We start from the raw sequence: 23644 nt of genomic DNA on the forward strand, positions 1-23644 counted from the left end.
TTCCCCTTATCCCCAGTTTGTGCGGGTTGGGTGTGCACTGGTGCGTTCTTATTCATTGTCGTCATTACTTTGACACTCAAATTGTTCGACTGGCCAGCAGGAGCCCCTTCCCACTGGCTCCCGGATCCTTCTGCAGACTTTCCCTGATTCTTTGAGGATACCTTTCTTTCTGGTACAACAGCATGTCCCAGACTTGTCCCTTCCCCGCCTCCCTTCCATCAGCCACTTCTCCACAAAGAGCCCCTGTTTCTTCCGGAGGAGAACACCAGAACCCAAAATCTGGGCACTAGGTGTGGCTCACGGCTCCTGGGCTGTCAGCGGATAGAGATATACCTACAGTTGTGTATGTTGGGAGTGCGTGTGCATACATCTAAGTGCACAAGTGTATAAACACATATGTAACTATGTATGTTTATGTATCTGTATCTACTTCTTAACATCAAGCTTATGCTGTCACCTCCAGATTTGATCCAGCGCCATTCTAACCCCCTGGCCGATTTATCTTCCTCAGCCCGAGCATCCGATGTCAGCAGTCCTCAGTCCCCTGTCGTGGGCCTGCCCTCTTTCCACCGTGTGTTTTTCCCAGAATGTCTCATCTTCTCTCGTGCCTCAGTCACCAGCAGGCTGGAACCCCCCAGTCCTCCCCAGCCCTCACTTCTGTATTTCCATCTGGGCGGTCCTTACCGACCAATGTTGCATCTTGCTCGTGACGTCCCAACCACGTTCACCAGTTTCTCTCTTGGGTTGTCTTGCAAGCCTCTCAAATCCAACACAGCCAAAAGGGCCCCCACCAGCTTACCCTGCACTCCTCTCCCGGTCCCCCGGCCCCCTATTCTCCCGATGGCCAAGCTGGAATCTCGGGGTCACCCTCGCCTCCTCCCCCTTTCACTGCTGCAGCCAGTTGCCAAGTCTCTTGGTCCTGCGTCTGAATACCTCTCGATCTGTCCCCACTACTCCCTTCTTACTGTCACAGTCCTAGATGCCACCACCGGCATCCCGCACCTCTTTTCCTGCCAAGAACCTCCTCCCTCATGGTCCTGCCTCCAGCCTCACTCCCTCTAATCCATGCTTCTCTCCACAGTCAAAAAAAGACTTTCCTAAAACAAAACATGACCATGTCTCTCTCCAGCTCAAAAACCCTTCAGTGGCTCCCCAGGGACCTCATGGTGACATGCAGGCCACTTAAAATGGCAGTCAGGGCTCCTTATGAGCTGGCCATTGGTGGTCTCTCCACTCTCCTGTTCAGCTGTTAAAAAGACCAAGATACGTCTGTCGCTACCAACATGGGAATGCAGATAGCTATTGAAAAAAAGGCAAAATTCAGAACAGTTAGCTCTGCGGTGATACTGTTTTTATGAAAAACACAGGCACATGCAAGACAAAATTCTGTATTTCTTCTCTACGTATGCAAACGGGTCCGTACGTGCATGTATTCCGCACATGCAAACAGGTTGGGAAGACCCCATGGGCCGTGCATAGACCACATCCAGGGCTAGCCCTGAGGAGGGTGTGGGATCAGGGCTCTGAATTCAAGGGGTGCTTTAACTCAGCTATACTTTTGGAACTGTTTGTTCAGAAAATGTATTCATCTGGGGTGCCTGGGTGCTATGTGCGGTTGGTTAAGGATCTGATTCTTGGCTTCAGCTCAGGTTGTGATCTCAGGATTGTGAGATGCAGCCCTGCCTGGAGCCCCACGCCGAGCGTGGAGCCTGCTTAAGATTCTCTCTCTGCTCCTCCCCTCTTCTCCTCCCCCACTTGCTCGCGCTCTCTCTCTCAAAATTAAAATGTATTCCTTTATTGAGGGGGTTAAAAAAATACAACTTAAAAATATACAGGTCTTCCCGTCTCCCTGTGGGGTTACGTCCCAATAAACCCATCGCGGGTTGAAAATGCATTTACTATACCTGCCCTACCGGCGTCATAGCCTAGCCTAGCCTACCTGAGACGTGCTCAGAACACTTAAGGTGGCCTACAGTTGGGCAAGAGGGTCTAAAAACCTACTATATGCTGCTAAAGTGTTGGCTATCTCTTGTAATGTGTTGAATACTGTACTGAAAGTGACAAACAGGATGGCTATTCGGGGACAGCATGGCCGTTGGCTCGTGGTCACCTGGCTGCCTGGGACCTGCCGCCCTGCACCACGAAGGGACCGTTCCGCTCGTCGCTAGCTCAGGATAGGATCAAAATTCAACATTTGAAATCTGGCCTCCACCAAAAGCACGTCCCTTTGTACCATCATAAAGTGGAAAGCTCATAAGTGGAACCGTCTTAAGTCGGGACTGCCCGTGTACGAGTCGGTCTTGAGAAGATGGGGAGGCGTGTGTTCCTGCCCATGCGGCCGAGCCCTGCCCGCATGCCCCGCACCTGACGTTCCGGCGCTCAGCAGCTAGAGGCCAGGCTGTCCCGCGTCCGCACTTGGCCCCCATCCCCAACTCGCCGTGGCCTGAACTGCTTGTTCAGACCGTGCCTGTGTTCTGGAGGACTGTGGTCGCTCCCAGGGGCAGCAGACCTTCGCTGGCCCTCCATCTGCTTCTTCTCTGCCTTTACAGGGCCCCTTTTGTTACGCTCCAGCTCGCTTAGGAGTTTCTGTCCCGCACTGGGGACATTTACCCCGTGGCTCCTCAACTGTCCAGGAGCCTTTTGCTCATGGGGAAAAGTGTCACTTAGTTGGATTTTATCTTTACCTTGAGCAAAACTAGTAGGTCTCTGCCCAAGCCACTAAATACTCGTGAAAATTTAAAAAGCATTTCTGGGGGCGCCTGGGTGGCTCAGTCGGTCGAGTGTCAGACTCTTGGTTTCGGCTCAGGTCATGATCTCACGGTTCGTGGGTTGGAGCCCCAAATCAGGCTCCGAGCTGGCAGTGCAGAGCCGGCTTGGGATATTCATTCATTCATTCATTCATTCTCTCTCTCTCTCTCTCTCTCTCTCTTTCTCCCTCTCTCTTTCTCCCCCTCTCCCCATTCCTCCCCTGCTCACTCTCTCTGTCTCTCTCTAAATAAATAAACTTAAAAAATTGAAAAGCATTTCTGCAGCAGAGGGAGGAAGATGTCCTTGTGCACAGGCCTAGAGTTTCCCGTGGCTGTGGAGTGCACGTGGCCCAACCTCTCTGGACTCCTGCCCTCTAGGCTCCCTCTGCTCAGGCCCCAGCTCCCGGGCCCCCGAGGGGCAGCTCTGGAAGTGGGGGCACAGATGTTGGAGGGCTCTCACTTTCCTCCCAGGGATGTGGGGGGATGAAGTGGGCCACATGACTAAAGTGACACTTACTGGTAGGTGTTGTTCTGTGTGGGGGACAGGGAGGCCGAGAAATGAAGGGGGGAGACTTCCTAATTGCCCCCACTCAGTAGAACCTCAGAGAATATTCATTTGTCAGGTGAAGCCACCTTTACGTTGAAGAATATGCTATTTTTCATGGACCTGGCACCCAGGGGCAATTTTCTTTACTTCACTTTTGGGACTCTTTCCTGGGGGACGTGAAGCAGCCTGGGCCCAGCTTGGGCCTTGCTCCTACTTGAGCTTGACCTATAATGCCAGAGATGGCATACCCCAGGGAGAGCCATGGTCGGGGGGTGGGGGGCACTGAGGTACTCCGGGGCGGGCACTGCCTCCGCACCTCCAGAAGCCTCTGGATTGGGACTCACACCCCCGGATTACAGAACTTAATGTGGCTGCACGTAACGTGTTGATGTAAAAGGTCGAAAACCATAGAGGTCTACTCTCTTGGAAGGGCATTCTCCCCAACTGCAGTGGCGATGATGGTCATGGTGACCGTTATCGAGCACGTACTTTGTGCCTGGGGCTTTATCTCCTTTAAGCTTCACAGCGATCCAGGTATGATCCTTTCCTTCTACAGTTGAGGAAAGAGAGGCACAGAGAGATTAAACCCTTGTCCTGAGTCCGAGGTGGACCCGGCCTGAATCACGCCTCTGCAGAAGCGGGGGGCTGTTGGTATCTGCGAATCACTGGTAACTATCGCGTGCTCCGTGCCCACTGCAAGTGGGGCCGTGCTCTGCCCTCTCTCCCCTGCGGGTTCATCCCCAGAGCAGTGCTGCAGAGTGGGCGTGGTTAGTCCTCTCCCTTGTGACTTGGGCCCAGTGACTTGCCCAGCGCATCCCACAGCCAGCAAGTGGCTGAGCCCAGCTCAGGGCTCACACATGTCTGACTCTGGCACCCACTCCCTCCTCCCGCAGGAGGTCACTGTGGCTAATAAGTCAGTTCTTTGGGCTTACGAATAACTGGAAAAACAAATTGCTTTGGGGATCCAGAACGAGGTGGTCGGCCTTATGTGGACTCACTTGGAATGTCACTGAGCAGACAGTCCTGGAGGTGTCTACAGATACCTTCCAGGGAATATCCCCAAAGTGAAATCACCAAGAAGACAGAACAGGCTTGGCGTTTGGGTGTGCAAATGAATTTTGAGGACCGGCCTTGAGATCTTGAGGTGTTGGCATCTTTCCCGTCACAAATTATAAAGGACTCTTGAATCCACTGGGAAGGAGAGAAGAAAGGGTCAGGTTGCTGATTACTTACAAGCAGGTACCCGGGATTAAAGGCCTTGCACCATTCCAGCTGCATTTACCTTTATTCGGAAAATGACCACCTGCCAATAAGCCACCTCGTTCGCCATCGTCTGTGCAAGTACTTCTGAGCTGTTGTGACTCCATTTCACGTTACAGGGCTTTACCTATAAGCGGACGATACTTGAGATGCTGGGAATGGAGTCTTTTCTTTTAAATATCACATTTTTTGCCACGTGATTTTATGACCCTTTGTCAAGCATGGTGAAATTAACACATGCATTGATTAGAGCACTTCCTCGGTGAGATGTCTGTGAGGGAAGGGGTGGGCAGCCCTGAGCAGCTGTGGGTACCCCAAGGCAATGGGGTGGCCGTGGTTCTGGAGCCCTCGGGAACTGGTCGGCGGTGGGTTTGCATAGAGACCGCAGAAGTCCGATGGTGTGTGTTTGGAGGAGAGAGTCAAGGGACGGCTCTGAGGGAGTGCCTTCTCGAGTGAAGCGATAGTCCCCGTGCGAAGGGAAGGTCCAGGAACTCTAAGCCTGTCCCATCCCCAGCCAGAGTTCCTGCAGGGTCCTAGCTAGGCTGCCTGTGTAAGCAGGAGTCTGATTCTACGTCCAAACAAATACGGTGTGCAAATTGGACTTACTTCCCCCAAGAATAGCAAAGTCAGGTATTCGGGTCAGTCGGGGGGGAAAAAATTCCCCCCCTTCTCCTTCTTTAAAATAGGGGGTGGTATTAATACGGTAGCAGATTAGAGCTTTATTTGTTTAAACCTTGCAGATTCTGTAAGCATTCACAATCCTCTTGACTTGTAGTGCCTGATTGTAAAAAGAACAGTTGAATGAGCTCATTGTTTCCTGGGTTTTTTTCTTTAATGTATTTTACAAACACTCCGGTGACAGGCCTGACACGCTGATTTCTATGTACTCGCACTTCAGTCTGGGATTACAGCATTAATAACAGAGTTCCGTGCATCATGCCATTTTTAAGCATGATCGTTATGATAAAGGGCATATACTTAATTACAGGCCTGCTTAATTACAGCTCTGTTGAAGCTCGTTTGTTTAGGAGAATGCTAATTGCACTACGGAGCCCGCGGCACATCCTGGCTTTCATGTGCTGTATGCTGCTCCGTGCCGTGGATCAGCATTTTGTTAAAACTGCCACCAAAAATAAAATTAAAAAAAAAAAAGAAGAAGGAAACACAGTCCTGGTACTAAAAGGAAGCCTGTCTGGCGCGTGGCTGTAGGTCGGGGCGGAAACCACCATTTGCAGGCCGGGGGCCTCGCTTCTCTTGTGACCGGGGTCCCTGTCACCCTCACACAGCCTCCTGAGAGCTGCGTCTTTCCCCCCATCTCACAGAGTAGCCGAGGCTCAGAGTGGTGGGGCGGCCTGCCGGGCCACACGTCCACACCTGCTGAGTTGGAGGTGAGGCCCAGGCAGTTGAACTGCCAGGCCCACCCTCCCGCCGCAGCCCTACAGTGACACAGCCACTGTAAGCTGTACTCTGTACTCGAATCCTGGCACCTGACTGCTCTCGGCCTCGGCTTCCTTTTTTTTTCTTTGTAGTGTTTTAATTGTTTATTTTTGAGAGAGAGAGTGGGGGGAAGGGCAGAGAGAGGGAGACAGAGGATCCGAAGATGTCGGCACAGAGCCCGATGGGGGCTCGGACTCCTGAACTGCAAGATCATGACCTAAGGCGAAGTCAGATGCTCAACCGACTGAGCCTCCAGGCGCCCTGCGGCTTCCTTGAGTATAACTTGCAAGCGACCCGTGTTGAGGCTTAAGTTACTTGCTACGTGTTCACCACCCAATATGGAGGAGGTTCCTATCCTCTTGCGTCGTTTGTAGAACTGGGAGCAGTTCTGTTACCTCCAGGGTTTGGCGGTGGATGGGGAAGGGGGCTTTGTCGTGTCCCTGGGAGCCAAGGGGCCTAGAGAGGGGACTGCCGCGTGCCCCAGGAATGCCACCTTTGGTGCCAGCAAGAAAAGGACAGGCGTTGTCCCTGCTTCTGGGTTGTGGCCACGGACTGGCCAGGCGGTGCCTGCCTGAGATCCCCCACCCAGACCCCGGCTGCCTGGGAGGGCAGCCTGGGGGATCCGAACAGTGGCTCTATGAGAGCAGGGACCCCCTCGCTCACAGCTCTCACTCCAGCTCCCCCACGTGTCTCTCTGAGTAGACTCAGCAATAGACTGAGCGAGTGTCACAGTCTCTGAGCACTAAAGAAAAGTGAAGACAAAACACTGGCTTCAGCTAGGGGAGAAAGAAAGGAAGGAAGTAACGTGGCTCCCCCATGAGTAGCCAGGATGGAGATGATTTATGAACACTCTTTTGGAACACATGAAAAATGTGTGCCATTGATTTTAAGAATTATGTTTGGCAAATCTCTAGATATTTTAAAATATGGAATGGCTGCCCAGATAAAGAGTAGAAATGGATGTTACGGAATTAGAAGGGGATTCAGCAGTCCCACAGGTCAGCTTTCTCCCCAACACATAAAATCCCGCCCTCACTCCCCAGCACGTGGCCTCTGCCTGGACCCTGGTCAGCCAGCTCTGCTGTTCCTCCCTTTCGTCCTTGCCCCATCCCTCTAGCCCTCGCCCTGTGGTAGCTCTGAAAATACGTGCAGACATTTGGTTACGATCACCTTCGAGTCTTCTCTGGACCAGGATCCCCATCTTTCTGCACTTCCCCATGTGCTGGCACAGTGCTGGGTTCTAGAGGGTGAACAAAAATGGACAGGGATGACACCTTCCTGGAGCATGAGACCTGATGGTTTCCTCCCCTCTCCTCACGTGGTCTGACTTCAGGTCCCTCACCATCCTGGGACTCCTTGTAGGCCACCTGAGAGGACCCTTTGAGAGATCAGTCCCCATACTGAACTCACAGTCAAGCCCAGAGCAGACCAAGATGGCGGCTGTCTCACCAGCACCAGGACTGTCGCACCATAACTTACCCATGGCACCCCTCCTGCCTGGTTGAATACCAAATCACGTTACCGACTTGTTCAGCTACAAACCGGTCTCTTTTCATGTCTTCTGTTGTGATTTCACATGTCCTTCATCCCATCTAACACAGTAGGTTTTTTAGACCTAAAGTACAGGACTTACTGGCATTGACCTTCAGTAAATTCCATCGTTAAATTTAGCCCAGGATCCTAATTTTTTGAGATCTTTATTGGATTTCTCTCTGTTACCCAGTTCATAGACTCTCCTCCCAGATCTCTCCATCAGCCACATCCTAGATAAGCCTACTAGGCATGTCTTCACTGAACTAATTGATAACGCCCTGGGCACCCCCCGGAGAGGTCAGTTGAGGTCGGTGTCAATCTATTAATCGGCTTCTTGAACATCTAGTCCAGCTAGTTATGGATTCCCCTCCCCTTAACGTTGTCCAGCCATATTTATCTGTCTTGTCCACACAGGTAACGTGAGAAATTTTGCCAAGTACTTTGCTAAAATCCACATTCTTTCGGCCTACTCAAACCTTTGATATACTAGATTTTTTAAATAAATGAAATTTGGCTGGAAGACCGTTGAGCAAAGTTTTATTGGCTCCCCTTTTAAGGGGCTCCCCTCATGGCGACAGCATCCTGTTCCTCTCGCCATCTCCGTCCAGGAACTTCAGCCCACAGGATCCTATCAACTTGCTTTCTCTTTCCTGCAAGCCCGTTAAAAGTCTGTTTTCTGGAACATGAGAAGCATCCAGCCGTGCCCATCTTTGTATCGTGAACTCTAAAGTGGAAATTTATCCCAAAGTTCCCATCTCTCTCCCTTCACCAGTCAGCTCCCCTTGGCAGTCAGACTGGATCTGAGTGGTCCTTCCTCCCCACCATCTCCTCTGCCACCGAGCCCATCAGCAGGGCACCAGCCATGGGGCGAGCCAGGCCAGCATAGCTCTGAAGGCTATGGCTGCCTCTTCTCACACAGTCTCGGGGTGCCTCTTCCCTTTCTTCTGTCCACAAGGGCTGCCTTTAGTGTGGCCCCATAAAGACGTCGCTTCTGGTCTTCTGCCTTCAGCCTCCTCGAGAAATTTGCTCTGTGAGGAAATTGCCTTTGACTCTAATCGAGGACCAGAAGGAGTACCTTCATCAAACACCTTGATGTTCACATGGGGGACTGGCCCATGGCCCCAACATATCCCCCCCATTCTCCAGGTCTGGAAGTAAGGTCTCCACCTGGGGAAGGGCGTGGTGGGGGAAGGGCCTGAGGGCGTGGTGGGGGAGGCGCCTCTGAATGAAACTCCCTCCAGGCAGCTGAGAGACCTACCCACTTCCTCTGGTCTGTCTCAGAAGCTAAGACGGGCCTTTTGGAAATGCTGTGCGTGCGTGTGTGCCTCCCTGTCCTAACCTGAGAAGGAGTAATGCGACATTCCAGGAGGCCAGGCCACCATGGTCCGGAGAGCCAGATCTTCTAGATCTTTCTTTTCAAAGGCATGACCGTCAGTTGGAAGGAGAGAGAAAAACACACTGCTGTGGGGAATAGAGGGAAAGTGCTGAGTGCTGGGGGATGACTCTGGAGGGGGGAAGTGCTTTGGAAGAAGAGACAGGTGGTGGCTGCTCAACATTGTGAATGGACCAGATGCCGCTGATTGTTCCCTCTAAAATGATTAATTTTATATTCTGTGAATTTCACCTCAACGAAATTTACTGAATTTTTACTAATGTGCTAAAAATTTTTTTAAAAGCCCAAGTACTCCTCCTCCCTGCTTAAATCTTCCCAGTTACTAGGGGAAGATGGCAGTCAGCAGCTCACCAAGCCCCCAGGGGCTTAGGTACGTGCCCTGTGGGGCCAGCCACCGAGCCCCTCCGGGCCCTGCCCTGTGCCAGGGATGCGGGGATGCAGAGGGGACTCTCGTGGACTGCCAGGAGAGGAGATGTGGCCCCGGCCAGGTCCCTGGGGAGGAGGGGGAGCGCCCCTGGGACGGCCCACCGCTGGAGGGGCACTCAGAAGGGCAGCCAGGGGTCAGCACGAGAGGGGAGGGGAGAGGGCGTTCTGTGATGGGCTCGCAGGCCCTCACGTGCCAGTGAGGACCCCCACCTTAGGAATCCCCCCGTTTGGGGAGCTGATGTGCTCCCAGCTTGGGACCTCCCTGCCTCGCCCCTGCGCCCACTGCTCCCCAGGCCTCTCGTTTCCGGGGGTGATCAGGCCATCGCACGTCACCCCATCTCCAGAACACACATTCTCTAAACACACATGGGCCTTCAGATGCAAGCACTGTCATCAGCGAGGGGGAGTTCTTCACCTGGCTTCTCGGAAGCCCCCACACGCCAATAAGCCTCGTGAATGAATGATCAGGGCTTCTCCGCTCGGGGATGTGTGCTGAAGATGGGCTCGCTGAAGACTACACCGGGCCCTGGGTCAGCGTGCTTCCTGCGTGGGGTGCGTGGGGCGAGCAAAGGGAGCTCAGCCTTGGACCCCGCTGCCTAAGAGGCGGAAAGAAACGGCAAGAGGTGTGTGTGTGCAGACGTGTGTACAGAGAGCAGAGTGACGTGGCCCTGGCGGGGGACAGCAGTGGGAATTTAAAGGAGAGGCAAAGTAGACCGTGGCTTTCACCTTGACTTGGGACGGCCAGAAGCAGGGCGACGCGTGGCCAGTGATCGGGGAGGCCTGGGGAAGGGCGGGTCTGACTGAACTATTCTCGCACACACCCACTTCCTGGCCCGGGTCCGATCAGGAGGAGCTCGTAGAAGGGCCACCTGGAGACTTAGGGAGAGCATGACAATGATCGTCAAAACCTTGAAGAGGCCCTGGTCTGGAAGAGGCAGATGTGTTCTCAGAAATTCCATTTAAACCTAATGGAAGGGTCAGAGGATTTGAGTCACTGCTTGCTACCTGTGTGCCCTCAGCAGGACCCAGTCTGTGACATGATGGCAAGTGCTAAGTGCTACGTGCCCACCCGCCTCTGTGGCACTGAGAAGGGGGCAGGGGGTCAGGGGTCAGAGAGCCATCGGGGGTGAACCTTGGTTCACAGCCAGAGTTGGGAAGATGGTGGCAGTTGCTGGGTAGGGATCGTGGCCTCTTCTTGGATTTTGGGTGGGACCCCGTCCTGTCCTCTAGAAAGCACGTGGCCTTTCAGGGGTCATCTGTTCACTGATGGGTTTTCGCGGCTATACACAAGCATGCACGCATATGTGCGCTGATGTCACCTGTCACGTCCGAATGTGTGACGTACTGCGGAAGATGACTGTGGGCTTCTTCCCATCACCCCTTTCTGGGGGAAGTGTCACACTGTTCCTGGCCCTTAGCTGGAGCTCCTCCAGGCAGCCCCAGCGGCTTACGGGGACCCCACAATGGGAGAAGCCCCCCCCCCCCGCCACCGACCATGGAAGTCTCTATCTGAGCCAGGGGGCAGGGGGACAGGCCTTGGACAGCAACCTTAGAAAGAAAGGAAGTTTCCGGTGGTGCGGCAGCTGGGGCCAGCTGTGCTATTTCCTTTTCTTCAGACTTCCCAGAGAAGGCTTCATTCTTTTCCTCTCCAAAATAAATTACAAACATAGAGTAAAATGATCCTCTTGGTGATCAGACCTCTCTGACTCTGTCCCAGACTTCTCTCTTTTTCTCCTGCTTTTCTTCTTTTCGCTCCGGCGACTCTTCCTCCTTAGGACTGAAAGAAATTGCCACCTGTATGCCAGGGAAGCCCCATTTGGATGCTGGGGGAAGCCACTTCCCAGGGAGCCCACTCACCACGTCTTCTCCACGTCCTCCTCGGCCACAGTGCGCCTCAGGACCATTGCCGGCAGGGCCAGGGGGAGGGAACCGCACCACAGACCCTGGTGTTTCTGTTTGCTTGGGACCCATTCCCATTCTGCTGTCCCCTGAAGACAGCAGTCCATCTAAAAAAGCCCAGGCCCGGGGCACCTGGGTGGCTCAGTCGGTTAAGCAGCCGACTTCGGCTCAGGTCATGATCTCGCGGTCCATGAGTTCGAGCCCCGCGTCAGGCTCTGTGCTGACAGCTCAGAGCCTGGAGCCTGTTTCAGATTCTGTGTCTCCCTGTCTCTCTGATCCTCCCCCGTTCATGCTCTGTCTCTGTCTCAAAAATAAATAAATGTTAAAAAAAAAAAAAAAAAAAAAAGTTAAAAAAAAATTTAAAAAAATAAAAAAGCCCAGGCCCAGGGGACGGAGACTGAACCACAGTGGCCACGCTGCCCCCACCCTGCTCCGTGCCGGCCACCACATGTGCCTCCAGTGCACACGCACCCTTCTTCACAGGCCCTGCCATCCTCCTTTTAAAATGTAACTTAAGCTCCCTGAAACCCACAGGCAGGATTCAAACCTAGTCCTTCTGACGCCCAAGTCACTCTTTCCTCCAAGCTGGACCTTTCCTGTGGGCCCGGCAGCCTGGAGGGTTGTGCCACTCTCAGCTGAGAGAACGTCCGCTGCCCACCTCGCAGAGCACAGCTGTGTCCCCTCCCCGCCTGCCTGAGCCTCTGTTCCTGCCGCCAGCCCCTTGGTGGCCCCCGCTGCTTATAGATCAGAGGCCTGACTCCTAGGTGGCCTCTAGGCCCTTCTCTGCCCCCACGGCTCTGGTCTGTGCCTCTGTGTGGTGCTCCGGGGGCGTGTGAGGTGTTGGCCTTCTGCACCGGGTGTGTGTCCTAGGTGCAGGGGTGGTACCTGTGCCCGCGTCAGCTTGTACTTCATCAGCATCTCAAGTCCCTGAACGTGACCGGTGTCTGCAATGCCGTTTCCTCTCTTCTTTTGCAGCAATGGATGGTGTGCCTTTTATGATCTCAGAGAAGTTTTCTTGTGTTCCAGAAAGTGTAAGTGTTCTGCATGATCTCCCTTCTGTCCTGTCACCCCCAGCCCGCCTGTGTTCCCTCTACTCATCACACAGGGCCCCCCCGGCAGCCCTCACACCCCGGTCCTCCCTCGTGTTGTCCCAACTTCCTCTCTGGGCCCCTTCAGCTACGGCTGCACGTAGCAGGTGCTTGGAGAGTTAGGGAAAAGCAGGCACGAGGGGTGGGGAAGGAGCGAGGCAGACAAGTGGAAAACCTCAGATTCGGCCATGGCCAAGCCTTTTTTTTTTTTTTTTTTTTCCCAAATGTGACCATAAATTGGGCTCATTGTGAATGTTCTTGGTTTCCAAGCTCAACTTCTTAAATTTTTTTTTAAACGTTTATTCATTTTTGAGAGAGGGAGGGACAGAGGGTCCAAAGGTCAGGACAGCGCAGAGCCCGATGTGGGGCTCAAACTCGGAAACTAGGAGATCACGACCTGAGCTGAAGTCAGATGCTTAACCGACTGAGCCACCCAGGCGCCCCCAGATTCAACTTCATTTTTGTTTTTTTTTATTTAACCGTGACGACATTTTACAGAAAGAAGGCTGCCTGGTTTTTTCATGGTCATTGCCGGATGCTACGATAACCACACTCTCTGCTCTGGATTGGAGGGAGGCCTCGGAATGGCAGGGCCGGCCGGCTAGTGTGTGTGCCTGCGGCTGTGCTCTCCCGCTCACTGTGGGCCCCCAGGAGCCTCATGCTATGCACCGGCCAGCTGGGGCCCCTGAGCTATCTCCGATGACAGGGGGCCTGAGGGGGCTGGTTGGGGGCCTGAAGGCCCGATCCCAGACTGAGGAGCCCACCCCATCTGACACTCCTGGGACCCTGTCAGATGGTGCCCCCCACCTTGGGTGCAGAGCCCCCGCCCTCAACTGTTACAGGCCTGGCCCGTGCAGTCTCGATAGACTTGTTTCAGGGCTTTTTAAATCCTTTTTGCAGAACTTTGCTTCGAGTAGCTAATAACCGTGAGGGCCCCAGTTTGGGCACCAGCTAAAGAATCCTTCAGTGTATTTCTTGGATCCAGCTTAAAACCACCCGGCTTGCGATTTGACCTGCTCTGTAGTTTCCATTTTCATGAAATATAATAGGCCTCCTCTGAACCCTTCTGGTAAGCAGCTTAATCTTGAAAAATGCTCGTGACGTGACATGCGGAGCATGAGTAACTTCAGCCGACGCCACTTGGCCGCGTTGCCATGGCAACGCTGGCGCCTCTCCCGCCCCGCTCCCTCGGAGAGGCTGTTCTGTCCTGCGCACCGGCTCCAATCGGGAAAGTTTAGTGGGGCAGTTAGAGCCTAATGATGCAACAGCTGGACCTCTGCTGGATGGCGGGCAAGCAGCCCCGTTCTTGCCACTCGGGCTGGCAGCGGGAGAGAGCCAGGCTGTTTTGTGGCTACTGGCAGCGCAGCCCCGGGAGCGGAGTGCCGACTTCGGTGGCCCTGCCACAAGATCGCCCTCGCCAGCTCGCTGCTGCCCGGCGCTGCCGACTCAGCACGTGCCCGAGGCCCGGTGGCTTGGGCCAAGCCCCGTGCCGCACACCCCCTGTGCTCTGTCCTTTAACCTCCCCCGCCAGCCCAGCCAGGACGGCCCCGCCACCCTGCTCCGAACAGGAGAGGAGGCCCCACCTCTGGGCTGTGGCTGGGAACCACGAAGGCCTGGGCTTTTGTCTGAGACTCCGGTTTCACCTGTTCGTCCCGGCTGCCTGTTTTCGGTCCCCCCGCCCCTCGGGAATATGAAATGCCCGATGTGCCCAGAGAGGGCTCAGAGCAGGGGCCCCAGGGACCAGGTCCCCTCTCACCATGCGTTCAGCCCAGGCTTCTCCGGGCTTCCAGCTGACCCTTGTTGCCATGTGCATTTGATCTTTCATGTCGTCTGTTGAAAAGCCAGAGTTCTCAGAAAAAGTTCCCATCTTCATGAACTTCTAGAAACGCCCATTAAAATGCAGTGTTACCAGTTTTCACCACGACTGATCATTTCTCATTTCTCAAATGATAATTGATGGGCACGTCCTTCATTCCCCTTGCATTTCCAGAGGCCTAGAACTCCCTCCGGCTCCTTCCCTGGATGTCAAGGAGTCCCAGACAAGAGACTGACCATCCTACCTCCTGGAACTGCTTAGACCCATCCCACCACGTAGATGGAGCAGTCAGGGTGGCATGTGGTGAAGTCCTGTGCCCCTCCAGCCCCCCAGCTGTGGAAGGAGCAAACCGGCTTTTGACACGGGCATGGAGAAGAGGCGGAAGTGATCAGTGACAGTCACTGTCTTTTAGGAGGGCTGTGACCTTGCTGGGTGCTGTCGACAGATGCCCAGGCAGGGTCCCTGCCAGCAGGGGCCAGCCCTGTTGTCGACCGGGTTTTCTGCAATATGTGCTCCCGTCGCTCACCCCTGTACCCTCAGTGATCACTAGAGTCCTGGTGGGTTTCCACTGAAAGAGAATAGAGAAAACGCTAGATCACATAGGGTGGTTTGAGATGTCACCGTCGTCATGCATAAAAGCGAATGTGAAACAGCATTTTCCAGCCGTTTAAAAGGATGCCTTGATCTGTGTTTACAGATGCAGCCCTTTGATCTCTTGGGAATCACCATCAAATCGCTGGCAGAAATTGAAAAAGAGGTAAGCAAGCTGCCAGAGTTGGGGGCAGGTGGGGCCCGGGTCTGCGGTCCCAGGATCTGGCGGGGGCAGGGGGGGTACCTAGGTGTGGGGGGGCCTCCAACGAAAACACTTCCGTGTCGCTCAGATTTATTCCTTAGAAAAAGAAACTCACTTTTAACGTGTTTTTTGCTTCAAATCACATATGACCAACACCTCCTTGTGTTCTCTAAGCCGGAAGGTTTTAAGTGGCAGATGAAACAATTCGGCCTCAATGTTTTAAAATGCTTCCGTTTTTAAAAGGTGGAGGTTGGGGGATAGGCCCGGAGTCTCCTTTCCCTCTCCTCCTCCTGCTTATTTGTCATGAGGAGGGGTTTGGGGAAACATCCGAGGAGCCTCTTCCAGGTTTAGAGCAAGGATCGGGATACATTCCCGTTGTGCCTGATAAGCGAGGCCCCATTCGGCCGCCTGGTTCCACATGGTTTGGATGTTTTCCTAATAAAAAAGAAAGAAATCCAAGACGCCAGCCCACGTGACAACTCTGAGGAACGAGAGCCGAGAGGAGGGAAGGAGCCTGGGGTCAGACCCGCCGGTCAGTGTTTTCCCTGTTTGCGTAAGACATCACTGGAGTGTGTGTGTCGTCTCTTATGTGTAGACGGTCGTTAGGCAGAGTCACATGCTTGCATCCGGCTCTCCTCTGAGAGGCACATTTGTCTCCAAGATGGAAATGGTAGAACCATTTCAATATTCTCAGTTCCTTTGGGTTTTCTCCTGTATACCCAGCTAGCAGAAGCAGGTTGCATTATTGAAAGATGGCTGAAATCAAGGAAAATTGAATCAATGTAGTACAACAAATTTCTAAAGCTGTCATAGCAAAAACAAGACAAAAAAAGTCCCCCTTTGTCTTTGATTCTCACTAAATCATAAAAACCAACCTGATTGTCATCTATAGATTTGGGGGGAGGGGGCGGGAGCTGGGCAGTGAACTTGGGGAAAAGAATGGCTGGCCACCACATTGGAGATACATAGGCTCCGTGTATATATGTGGGGCCCCGTGCACCCCCTTCTCAAAAGCAAGCAGCCCCCAGACGGTTCTGCCCGCCGCCTGTTCGCAAACCGCCTTCGCCTGGGTCCCTGCGCAGGGTGGCACCGGTGAGCGTGTGCAGAAGGTGGCTCACTCTTTCAAGGTGGCTTTCAAGGTGGCTCACTCTGGCTGCAGGGGTAAATCAGGGGCACGGCCTGTGACCCCTTTAGGACGGACAAGGTCACACAGACGTCTCACCCGGCTCCACGCTGACCGGGGGCAAGCGGTCCCCTCTCTGTTTGAAGCTGGGATAACAGTAGAAAGCATGCCATGGGGTTTTCAGGAACACTTCACGAATATATGCGAACGCCAGGGCCTGGCACCACGGACGGGGCTGAGGGTGCGGAGTTATTGTGTGCTGGACCAAGGAGGCAGCGTCTGAATGTCGTGTTTTCTCCTGCCTCGGGCCTCCTGTGCCACAGCCATAGCCCCCTTTATTTCAGCACCTGCTCTGTGCTCACCTTCAGCTCGGGGCTGTACGTACATTCCCTCTGGTTCCCACCCCCAGAAATTGAGACTCTGGAGGTGAAGGGTCTTGCCCAAGATTGAGACCCAGCAGTTACACTCCAAACCCTGCCCCTTATGACTTAAAGTCTGTGGTTTCACATCCCTTGAAGGGGCTGATGGGGACAACAGTGCAAGGGAGGCCGGTCGACCTGACGCTGGCTGGGCCTGTGAGTCACCGGGAAGGGGTAAAGTAGGCGGAGCCTGTGTGAGGCTCGGTGCGGGTGGCAGAACCCACCAGAAACCACCAGAAACCTGAATTCTCATGCTGAGGATGAAAATCTGACCCAAACACGTGTCTTGTTAGAAGGTGTTGTCTTGATGTCCGGTGCTCTGAGCAGAGGCTGGCGGGGGAAGAAAGAGTTCTGGACTCGGCCGCCCCGGGCTTAGATCTGAGCAGCGCCACTTAGCTGTTCTAAACCTCCGTCTTCCCCCCCGTAAACTGGGAGAGTAATAAAAAATCCTCACTGCCAGCACTTACGGGGTTTGACCGAGATGGTCGTGTACAGGGCTTAGGACGATGCCCAGCATGCGGCTGCCGTGGTCTCAGTCACGCTGGTTGTGACTCTTCCCTATTACCGTCCACAGGAAGGGGGGCGAGCAGCGTAAATCCATCCCGTGTCAGCACGGCACGCCGCTCTGCCGCTGGAGGCTAAGCAGTGACGTCCCGCGTGACCACGCCAAGCTTGATTTCTTGTTTAAGTGATGGGTTAAAAATACTCGTCTGTGTTCTGCGTTGAAGGAAATTAAAGTGGAGTTAAAATGAGGGGAGATGGGGGAGGTTGGAAACGTTAAATAGGATATAAAACCGTCGCAAACACCACCACAGTCAAGAATGCTGTGGTTTTTTCGTTTAATCTGAGGATTTAGAAGTTACTTACCCAGGCCATCCGCGTGCATTTCATGGTGATTAGTATGTTGATATCACACTCTGGTGAACGGGCTGCTGCTTTGGCAACAATGGCAGAGAATTTTCTCCATAAACAATCATGAACTTGCTCCTTTTCGCCCCTGAACTAAGCATAGCTCACGGAGTCGGAGGCCGAGGAGAGAAGCTGGGCCCGCAGCCCCCTGGCCCCGGCTCTTGGCTCCGAGGGTTGGGCCTGCGTCACTGGGTGTCCCTTTGGTCAGGAAGATTTTGCAACTTTCCATTCCTGGCAAATCTGGCTGCCCCTGGGGGCTACCCATCCCGAATACCTCCCCGATCTCTTGGGCAGGGAGAGGCCGGCATCCATGGAGGCTGCTTTGTGCTGGCATGTGCTGTCCTCCTTCACTCTCCACACCCTGTGCAGACAGGCGCTGTTGCCCCCGTGCAGAGCAGAAACCTGGGCTCAGTGGTCCCAGCTGTGAAGGAAGTTCAAGTGCAGTCCCTGATGGCAACACATCGTTCTGTCTGTCCAGAACCGGAATGGGTCTGCTTTCCTGCTGACCTTAACTTTACGTACCCTGCTCTGCCTGGGGGTGTTTCTGAATTTAAGCCTGTGCCCTATCACCATCATTTGGCCGCAGGGATAGTTCACTCCATGAAGGAGCCCCCTCACCCTGGCAGCTTTGAGCTGGGTGGTTAGGGACCAAAGGGAATACCCCAGCAGCCAGCGCAAGCAGGGACCCGCAGTGCGCCCCAGCCTGCCACACCCGAGAAGCACCCCAGTAAGAGATGGAGAGAGACCAGGTGTCACCCCAGTTGTGAGTGGGCAGTGCACCTCCAGCCTCCCCTCCCCCCAGAAGCAGGCGAGCTTCAGGGAAAGTGTGACGCTGGGCCCTGGCCAGGCCAGCAGGAAGACGCATGAGGCCCCCCCCGGCAGTGTGGCTAACAGTGTGGACTAGAGCCACCCGCCACGTTGGTGGGCAGATACCGGGTGTTTGCAGGGACGTATGTGGACCGTGTACACGGTGGAGGCAACGTGGTTGGGTGGAGAGGGCACAGTTTGCGAGTTTGGATACCTGGGGTAGCATGCCAAATCTTTGCATCAACGTGACCCTGGGGCAGGTCCCCTGGCTTCCCCCACCCCAGCCCGAGCGCTGGTCCCGCATCCGTGGTGATTGTGGCGTATGCAGCACTTGGTTAAGTTTCTTGAAAGACCCCCAAGAATGGTCATGTTTAAGGTCGCGGCTAAAACCTGTGTAGATGCCATCGAGCAGAAATGGGGCGGAGGGGGCGGAATTCTTCACAAACAGGAAACCCACACGACTCAGAACTACTCTCAGCTGTGGGTGTTGACAGTGGACGAAGCGGTGCTTACTAAAGAAATTCTCACTTGAGTGCCATCACTCTCCTGGTGCTCAGTGGTGACACCAGCCTCCTTCCTGCCCAGCCTGTTGTCCAGCAGCCATATTCCCTGCCGTCCACGTCCGTCCCCGGCCGGGAGCAGGACCTCTGCCGTGTAAATTAGTCCAAAGCATGAGAAAGTGAGTTGTTGCTCCTCTCCCCTCAGCCACAGGAGGTGATCGGTGGCAGTGATGGGGAGGTTTTCTGGCCCAGGCCCCTCCCCCGTGGGGCTGAGCAGCAGGAGAGTGGTGGTGGCCCTGGGGGACCGTGTCCCAGTGAAAGCCTTACTGTCCTTCCCACTGCCCGGACAAAAGGTTGTCTCTGTTTAGGAGTCAGGAAAAGTGTAATTTTGCAGCCAATCCCTGTGATGAAGCATCTTCTCTCGGAGAAGATGGACGTATAAATATTCTCTGTCTCTGCTGCTCTTTATGTCCCTTGTAAGCAGTTGACCCACTTCACCATCTGATGGATTCCCCGTCACAGCCAGGCAGACGCGTCCCAGCTCCACAGTCCAGGCAGCAGCCCCTAAAATGATCCCGGTGTCTCTGTTCCCCTTACCATTACTCTGCATCCCTCCTCCCCACCCACTGCCCCACCTGCCCCGTGGCCCCGGCCATCCCCAGTCTCGCCCCTCCAGCAGACCCTCCAGCCCTCGTCTCAAGAAATAACGGCCAAGAGACAGCGGCCTTGATTGTAGATTTCACGCTGCATGCATAACAACCTGCAAGCCTTTGACAACTAGGAGCCAGCAATTCCTATGATGAAGTGGCATCCAGCACCCATCCTGCCTTCCAGCTCAGTGCAAAGCCATTTCCCCACCTGCTGCCGACCTCCCGCAGGAAACCACGATGCTCACCCTCCCTTCAGTGGGCGCCACACTGAAAACTGAGCACGACGAGGGAAGCTTTATCAGCCCACCGTGCTTCCTTGTAGGGCGCACAGCCTCCATTTTCACCCGACTTTAAAGCTGAAAGACACGGGAGAGTCTAATTAGTAAAGGGACGATCTAATATTAATCACTCCCTTAAAATTGACAAGGGAGGCAGTTCATTTAACCACTTAATTGCTACAGGTTTTTATGGGCTGCTGTCTGCAGACGTATTTAATGAAGAAGTTATAAATCTAAGGGAGCTTAAAATTTTAATTTTATACCTAAATATTTTCCTTGTTCTCATGTTTGTAGTCAACCCTCAAGAGTGTAGTCACGTGGAATGTTCTTTAAATGAACATATTTGCTAACTGGCGTCATTTCAGTTTTTAAAACATTGGTTCCAGCAATTAGGCATTTTTCTCAGTTCCCAAATGACTAGAGAAATTCGTCTTGATTATAATTGCTCTTAGCCACGCATATCTAATTTGTGTCTTTTTAAGTGTTAATTAGTAAACAGTTTGAGCTGACATCTTTATGTGTTTGTGTGTTGAAAAATGGGGCTCATTGCTTATTTAGCTTGGGGCCGATTCCACTAGCATTTACGTCACGACATTGAGGTGAAATTAATGGAAACACGTGTGGCAGCGCAAGGTAAAAAGAATTTTCGAATTCAACTTTTGGGCATCCACTTTGCATGGGCTTCTACAGGCCCCTTCAAGTAGATGAGAGTAGATTTGGGACCTGCATATGTGGGAAGAAAGCGAGGCGGAAGATTTTTGTGTCAATAATGAAATGGCAGAGTCCCAATTTTATAAAAGCAAAATGTTCACGTCCCAGCACAATTGTTCATTCTTTCTACTTTTGGAAAGCTTTCATTGTGCTTATTAACGGTAAAGGATTTTGTGGAGGGAGAGGTTGCAAACTCTGTGGTGTGGTCCCTTTGCACCATCTAGTGGTCAGGTCTGGAACTGCAACAGGAAATAAGCTGCCTTCTGTCTGGATGGAAGGTTTTCACCCCCCAGAATCTTTTTATTTCTCAGTGAGGAAGCGGATACGTTTTGGGAAAGAAATTTTCCTGATTTACTTATTAAATAAAATTTAGTTAAATAAACAGAAGTTAGCCTGTTCTTCCTCCCTTTTTCATTATTGCACCTAGCTGCCACCCACATTCTTACCGAGTTGAGATAATTCCAGCCCCAAACAAAGAAACCTAATAAATTAGTTTAATGGTTGGCCTTTCTGAAGGCTCACGAGAAGTGTTAGGCTTCTTCTGAAATATGGGACGTAGCTTGGGGACCGCCACTTCATAGACTCTCCAGGAGTCTGACCACAAAGCTTAAGAACCAGTTTGAGGCCACAGACGAGATTAGTTCCCTCCCCCATTAATTGTAGCAGATGTCTTGGACAGTTGATCATCCTAAGCAGCCACCCTGCCAGTCAGAATCCGTTTTTTAATATTTAGGGTGTTCCGCTTGAGTTCAAAGGTAGGTCGTACATGTTTATAAAACTGCAAACGTCACAGAAACACGTAAAGTAAAAGGTGGACGCACACGCGTGAGGTAGGTCACACCGTGCGTGATCCTCGGTACCTGGCTTTGTACTTGGCACAACCTTCCACATCATTCTGCACAGACCTACCTCATTCTTTTTAATGACTACATGTGGTTCCCTTTTATGATTATGCCATAATTTATTTAAGCAATCCACTATTGATTGACTTTTGAGTTGTTTCCAATTATTCACTCTTACGCTGCTGCAGTATATTTCTTTGTACATGTGTCTTTTCTCCCCTGGGTCTTTCTTTAGAAGAATATATATTACCAATTTGTCTTCCAAAAAGGGTGTGCGCATTGAAACCTCCCCACCCCACCCCACCCCGTAGTGTATGAGGGGGTACCTGCCCCCCCACATTCTCTAACTATAGCTGAGCAGCACCAGGATTTAAAGGTGAACATTCTTTCATATGGTTATTGCCTATTTGTAGTTTTTTTGTGAATCTCTTCTGTTTGTGCCCTTGCCCAATTTTTTTCTGTTGGCTTAATTTTTTTTTTTTTTTCATTTGTTTTTAAGAATTCTTTATGCCCTTGGGACACCTGGGTGGCTCAGTCAGTTGAGCGTCCGACGCTTGATTTCAGCTCAGGTCTTGATCCCAGGGTTGTGGGATCGAGCCCCCCATCAGGCTCCGCACGGAGCCTGCTTGGGAGTCTCTCCCTCTCCCTCTCTCTCTCAAATAAAATTAAAAAAGAAGGAATTCTTCGTGTTCTTTATAACCACTTTCTGTCGTATGTTCAAACACACACAGTTTAACTGGTGGTTTTTCTTCTTGTTAATGATGTGCTCTGCCACATAATAGTTTTCATTTTTTCATGGGCACTTTTGTCTTTGTTTTAATGTTTTATTTATTTTGGGTTTTGTGTCATAGATTATAAAAATAATCAGTCCTATTTTCTTCCACTCTCGTATTTTAATATATTAAAATACTAAATTCTTTTCAACAACTTAATCCATCTGAAATTTATTAGAGGATAAGAATAAGGACCAGCTTTATTTTCTCCTATAGCATTAGCCAATTTTCTGAATACTGATTGCTTTCTTCGGTGAATTTTTTTTTTTGAGAGAGAGAGCGAGCGAGCAAAAGAGAATGCAAGCAGGGGAGAGGGACAGAGGGAGAGGAAGAGAGAGAATCTCAAGAATCTTAAGCAGGCTCTGTGCTGGCAGAGCCGGACACAGGGCTCGATCTCACAACCATGAGATCCTGACCTGAGCTAAAATCAAGAGTCAGATGCTTAACCAACTGAGCGACCCAGGCGCCCCCCTCCCCCCCGACTCCAGTGAATTTTAAATCCTGGCTTCCTCCTATTGTTTCGTTATGTAAGTGGATCAGTGGACCTTTCTTTTGACCCTGTTCTCTTTATAGTATTGCCACCCTGTTCTGAATCTTATAACTTTATAATAAGCTTTAATATATGATAGAGGTTTCCCTTTATGACCCCCAAATGGTCCTAATTATATTCACGTGCTTATTCTTCCAACTTAACTTTAGAATCTTTGGGGGGCGGGGGAGGTTCCAAAAACTCTGTTCTAGTGTTTACTGTAACTGAATTCACTACACAGATGAACGGAGGAGTGATCGGCATTTTAGATGAAGAGGCTCCGTCCAGAGAGCAGAGTAGAATAGTTGTTCTTTGTAGAGATCCTGCACGCTTCTTTCTAGGTCATTCCAGGTGTTTTATGTTTTTGTGGCTCTTGTGAATGGCTCTTTCCTTACATTTTATGTCTGGTGTCCCTGTCCCTGGCAGGCAGTTGTCACCTGCGAATACCCATGTGGCCTCCTTCCCTGGGTCTGTCCCTTCTCCTGCAGGCCTCTGCCAGGGACCTCGGCCACTGGGCCTCCTTGTCTTACCTGTGGGTTAACAGAAGTTTCTAATTTCAACAACCCATAATGCTGCTTGCTGTGGCTTGCTCGTATAGACGTCTTTTTTTTTTTTTTTTAATCTTGTTAAAGAATTAGCCGTCTATTTCTGCTTTTCTCAATGTTTTTTACCAGGAATGGATGGTGGCTTTTGATAAATGTCTTTTAATCATCTATTGAGATGATCATATATTTTCTCTACAGCATATTAATATGCTGGATGATGTTCATAGAGTTCCTAATTCTGAGAGTCTCCGCGCCCCCAGCCGCCACCGCCCCTTTGGTTCCGCAGGCAGCGTTGTCCCCCCCCCCCGCCCCGCCCCCCACGGCAGCGTCCTCTCCCATAGCATTTCCCCCACCCCCACCCCAGCCCACCTAGCAGCAGCCACCACCCAGACTGTTCCCACAGGGGCCCGGGGCATTCATCGTAGAAGTAAGAGAAGCAGGCTGAGCCCGTGGAAATGAAGCTGACGCGGAGAGAGCGTTCAGCAGACAGAATCACCTGTCCCGGTTGCCCCCGTGGGGCGTATGCTTGTTCAAACTGAGGTCAAGGTGAATACGTGGTCTCCTGCCAAGTCCTTCATGAAAGGATTTTCCTCTCCATGGTTTGAGAACTCTCATCCCC

The 23644-nt window shown here is 52.3% G+C and overlaps 1 protein-coding gene and 2 long non-coding RNA genes across 5 annotated transcripts in view; 1 reads left to right on the plus strand and 2 right to left on the minus strand.

Moving 5' to 3' along the window:
* MVB12B (multivesicular body subunit 12B) overlaps nt 1-23644 on the plus strand; it is a 207379-nt gene that overhangs the window by 156016 nt on the left and 27719 nt on the right. For both annotated transcript variants that reach the window (XM_053908285.1, XM_053908284.1), the window contains exons 8-9: nt 12218-12273; nt 14844-14903. In XM_053908285.1, coding sequence (XP_053764260.1) covers nt 12218-12273; nt 14844-14903 — 116 coding nt within the window. The remainder of the gene's footprint in view (nt 1-12217; nt 12274-14843; nt 14904-23644) is intronic.
* Nucleotides 12484-23644, minus strand: part of LOC109250159 (uncharacterized) — a 53775-nt gene continuing 42614 nt past the window's right edge. The window contains exons 1-3 of one of the 2 annotated variants that reach the window (XR_008424346.1): nt 17349-17629; nt 16162-17198; nt 12484-15695 (exon numbers count right to left, since the gene is read on the minus strand). This is a non-coding gene — a long non-coding RNA (uncharacterized LOC109250159). Of the gene's footprint in view, nt 15696-16161; nt 17199-17348; nt 17630-23644 lie in introns of those variants that run through there. The other variant, XR_008424347.1, reaches the window with a different exon arrangement.
* On the minus strand, nt 18283-20979 carry LOC128778644 (uncharacterized). The gene is made up of 3 exons (XR_008424348.1): nt 19593-20979; nt 18651-19261; nt 18283-18430 (listed from the first exon to the last, which is right to left on the minus strand). It is a non-coding gene; the product is annotated as an uncharacterized LOC128778644 (long non-coding RNA).

This window comes from Panthera pardus, unplaced genomic scaffold (genome assembly GCF_024362965.1).
Source record: "Panthera pardus isolate Hobbes unplaced genomic scaffold, ASM2436296v1 HiC_scaffold_20, whole genome shotgun sequence".
Lineage (NCBI taxonomy): Eukaryota > Metazoa > Chordata > Mammalia > Carnivora > Felidae > Panthera > Panthera pardus.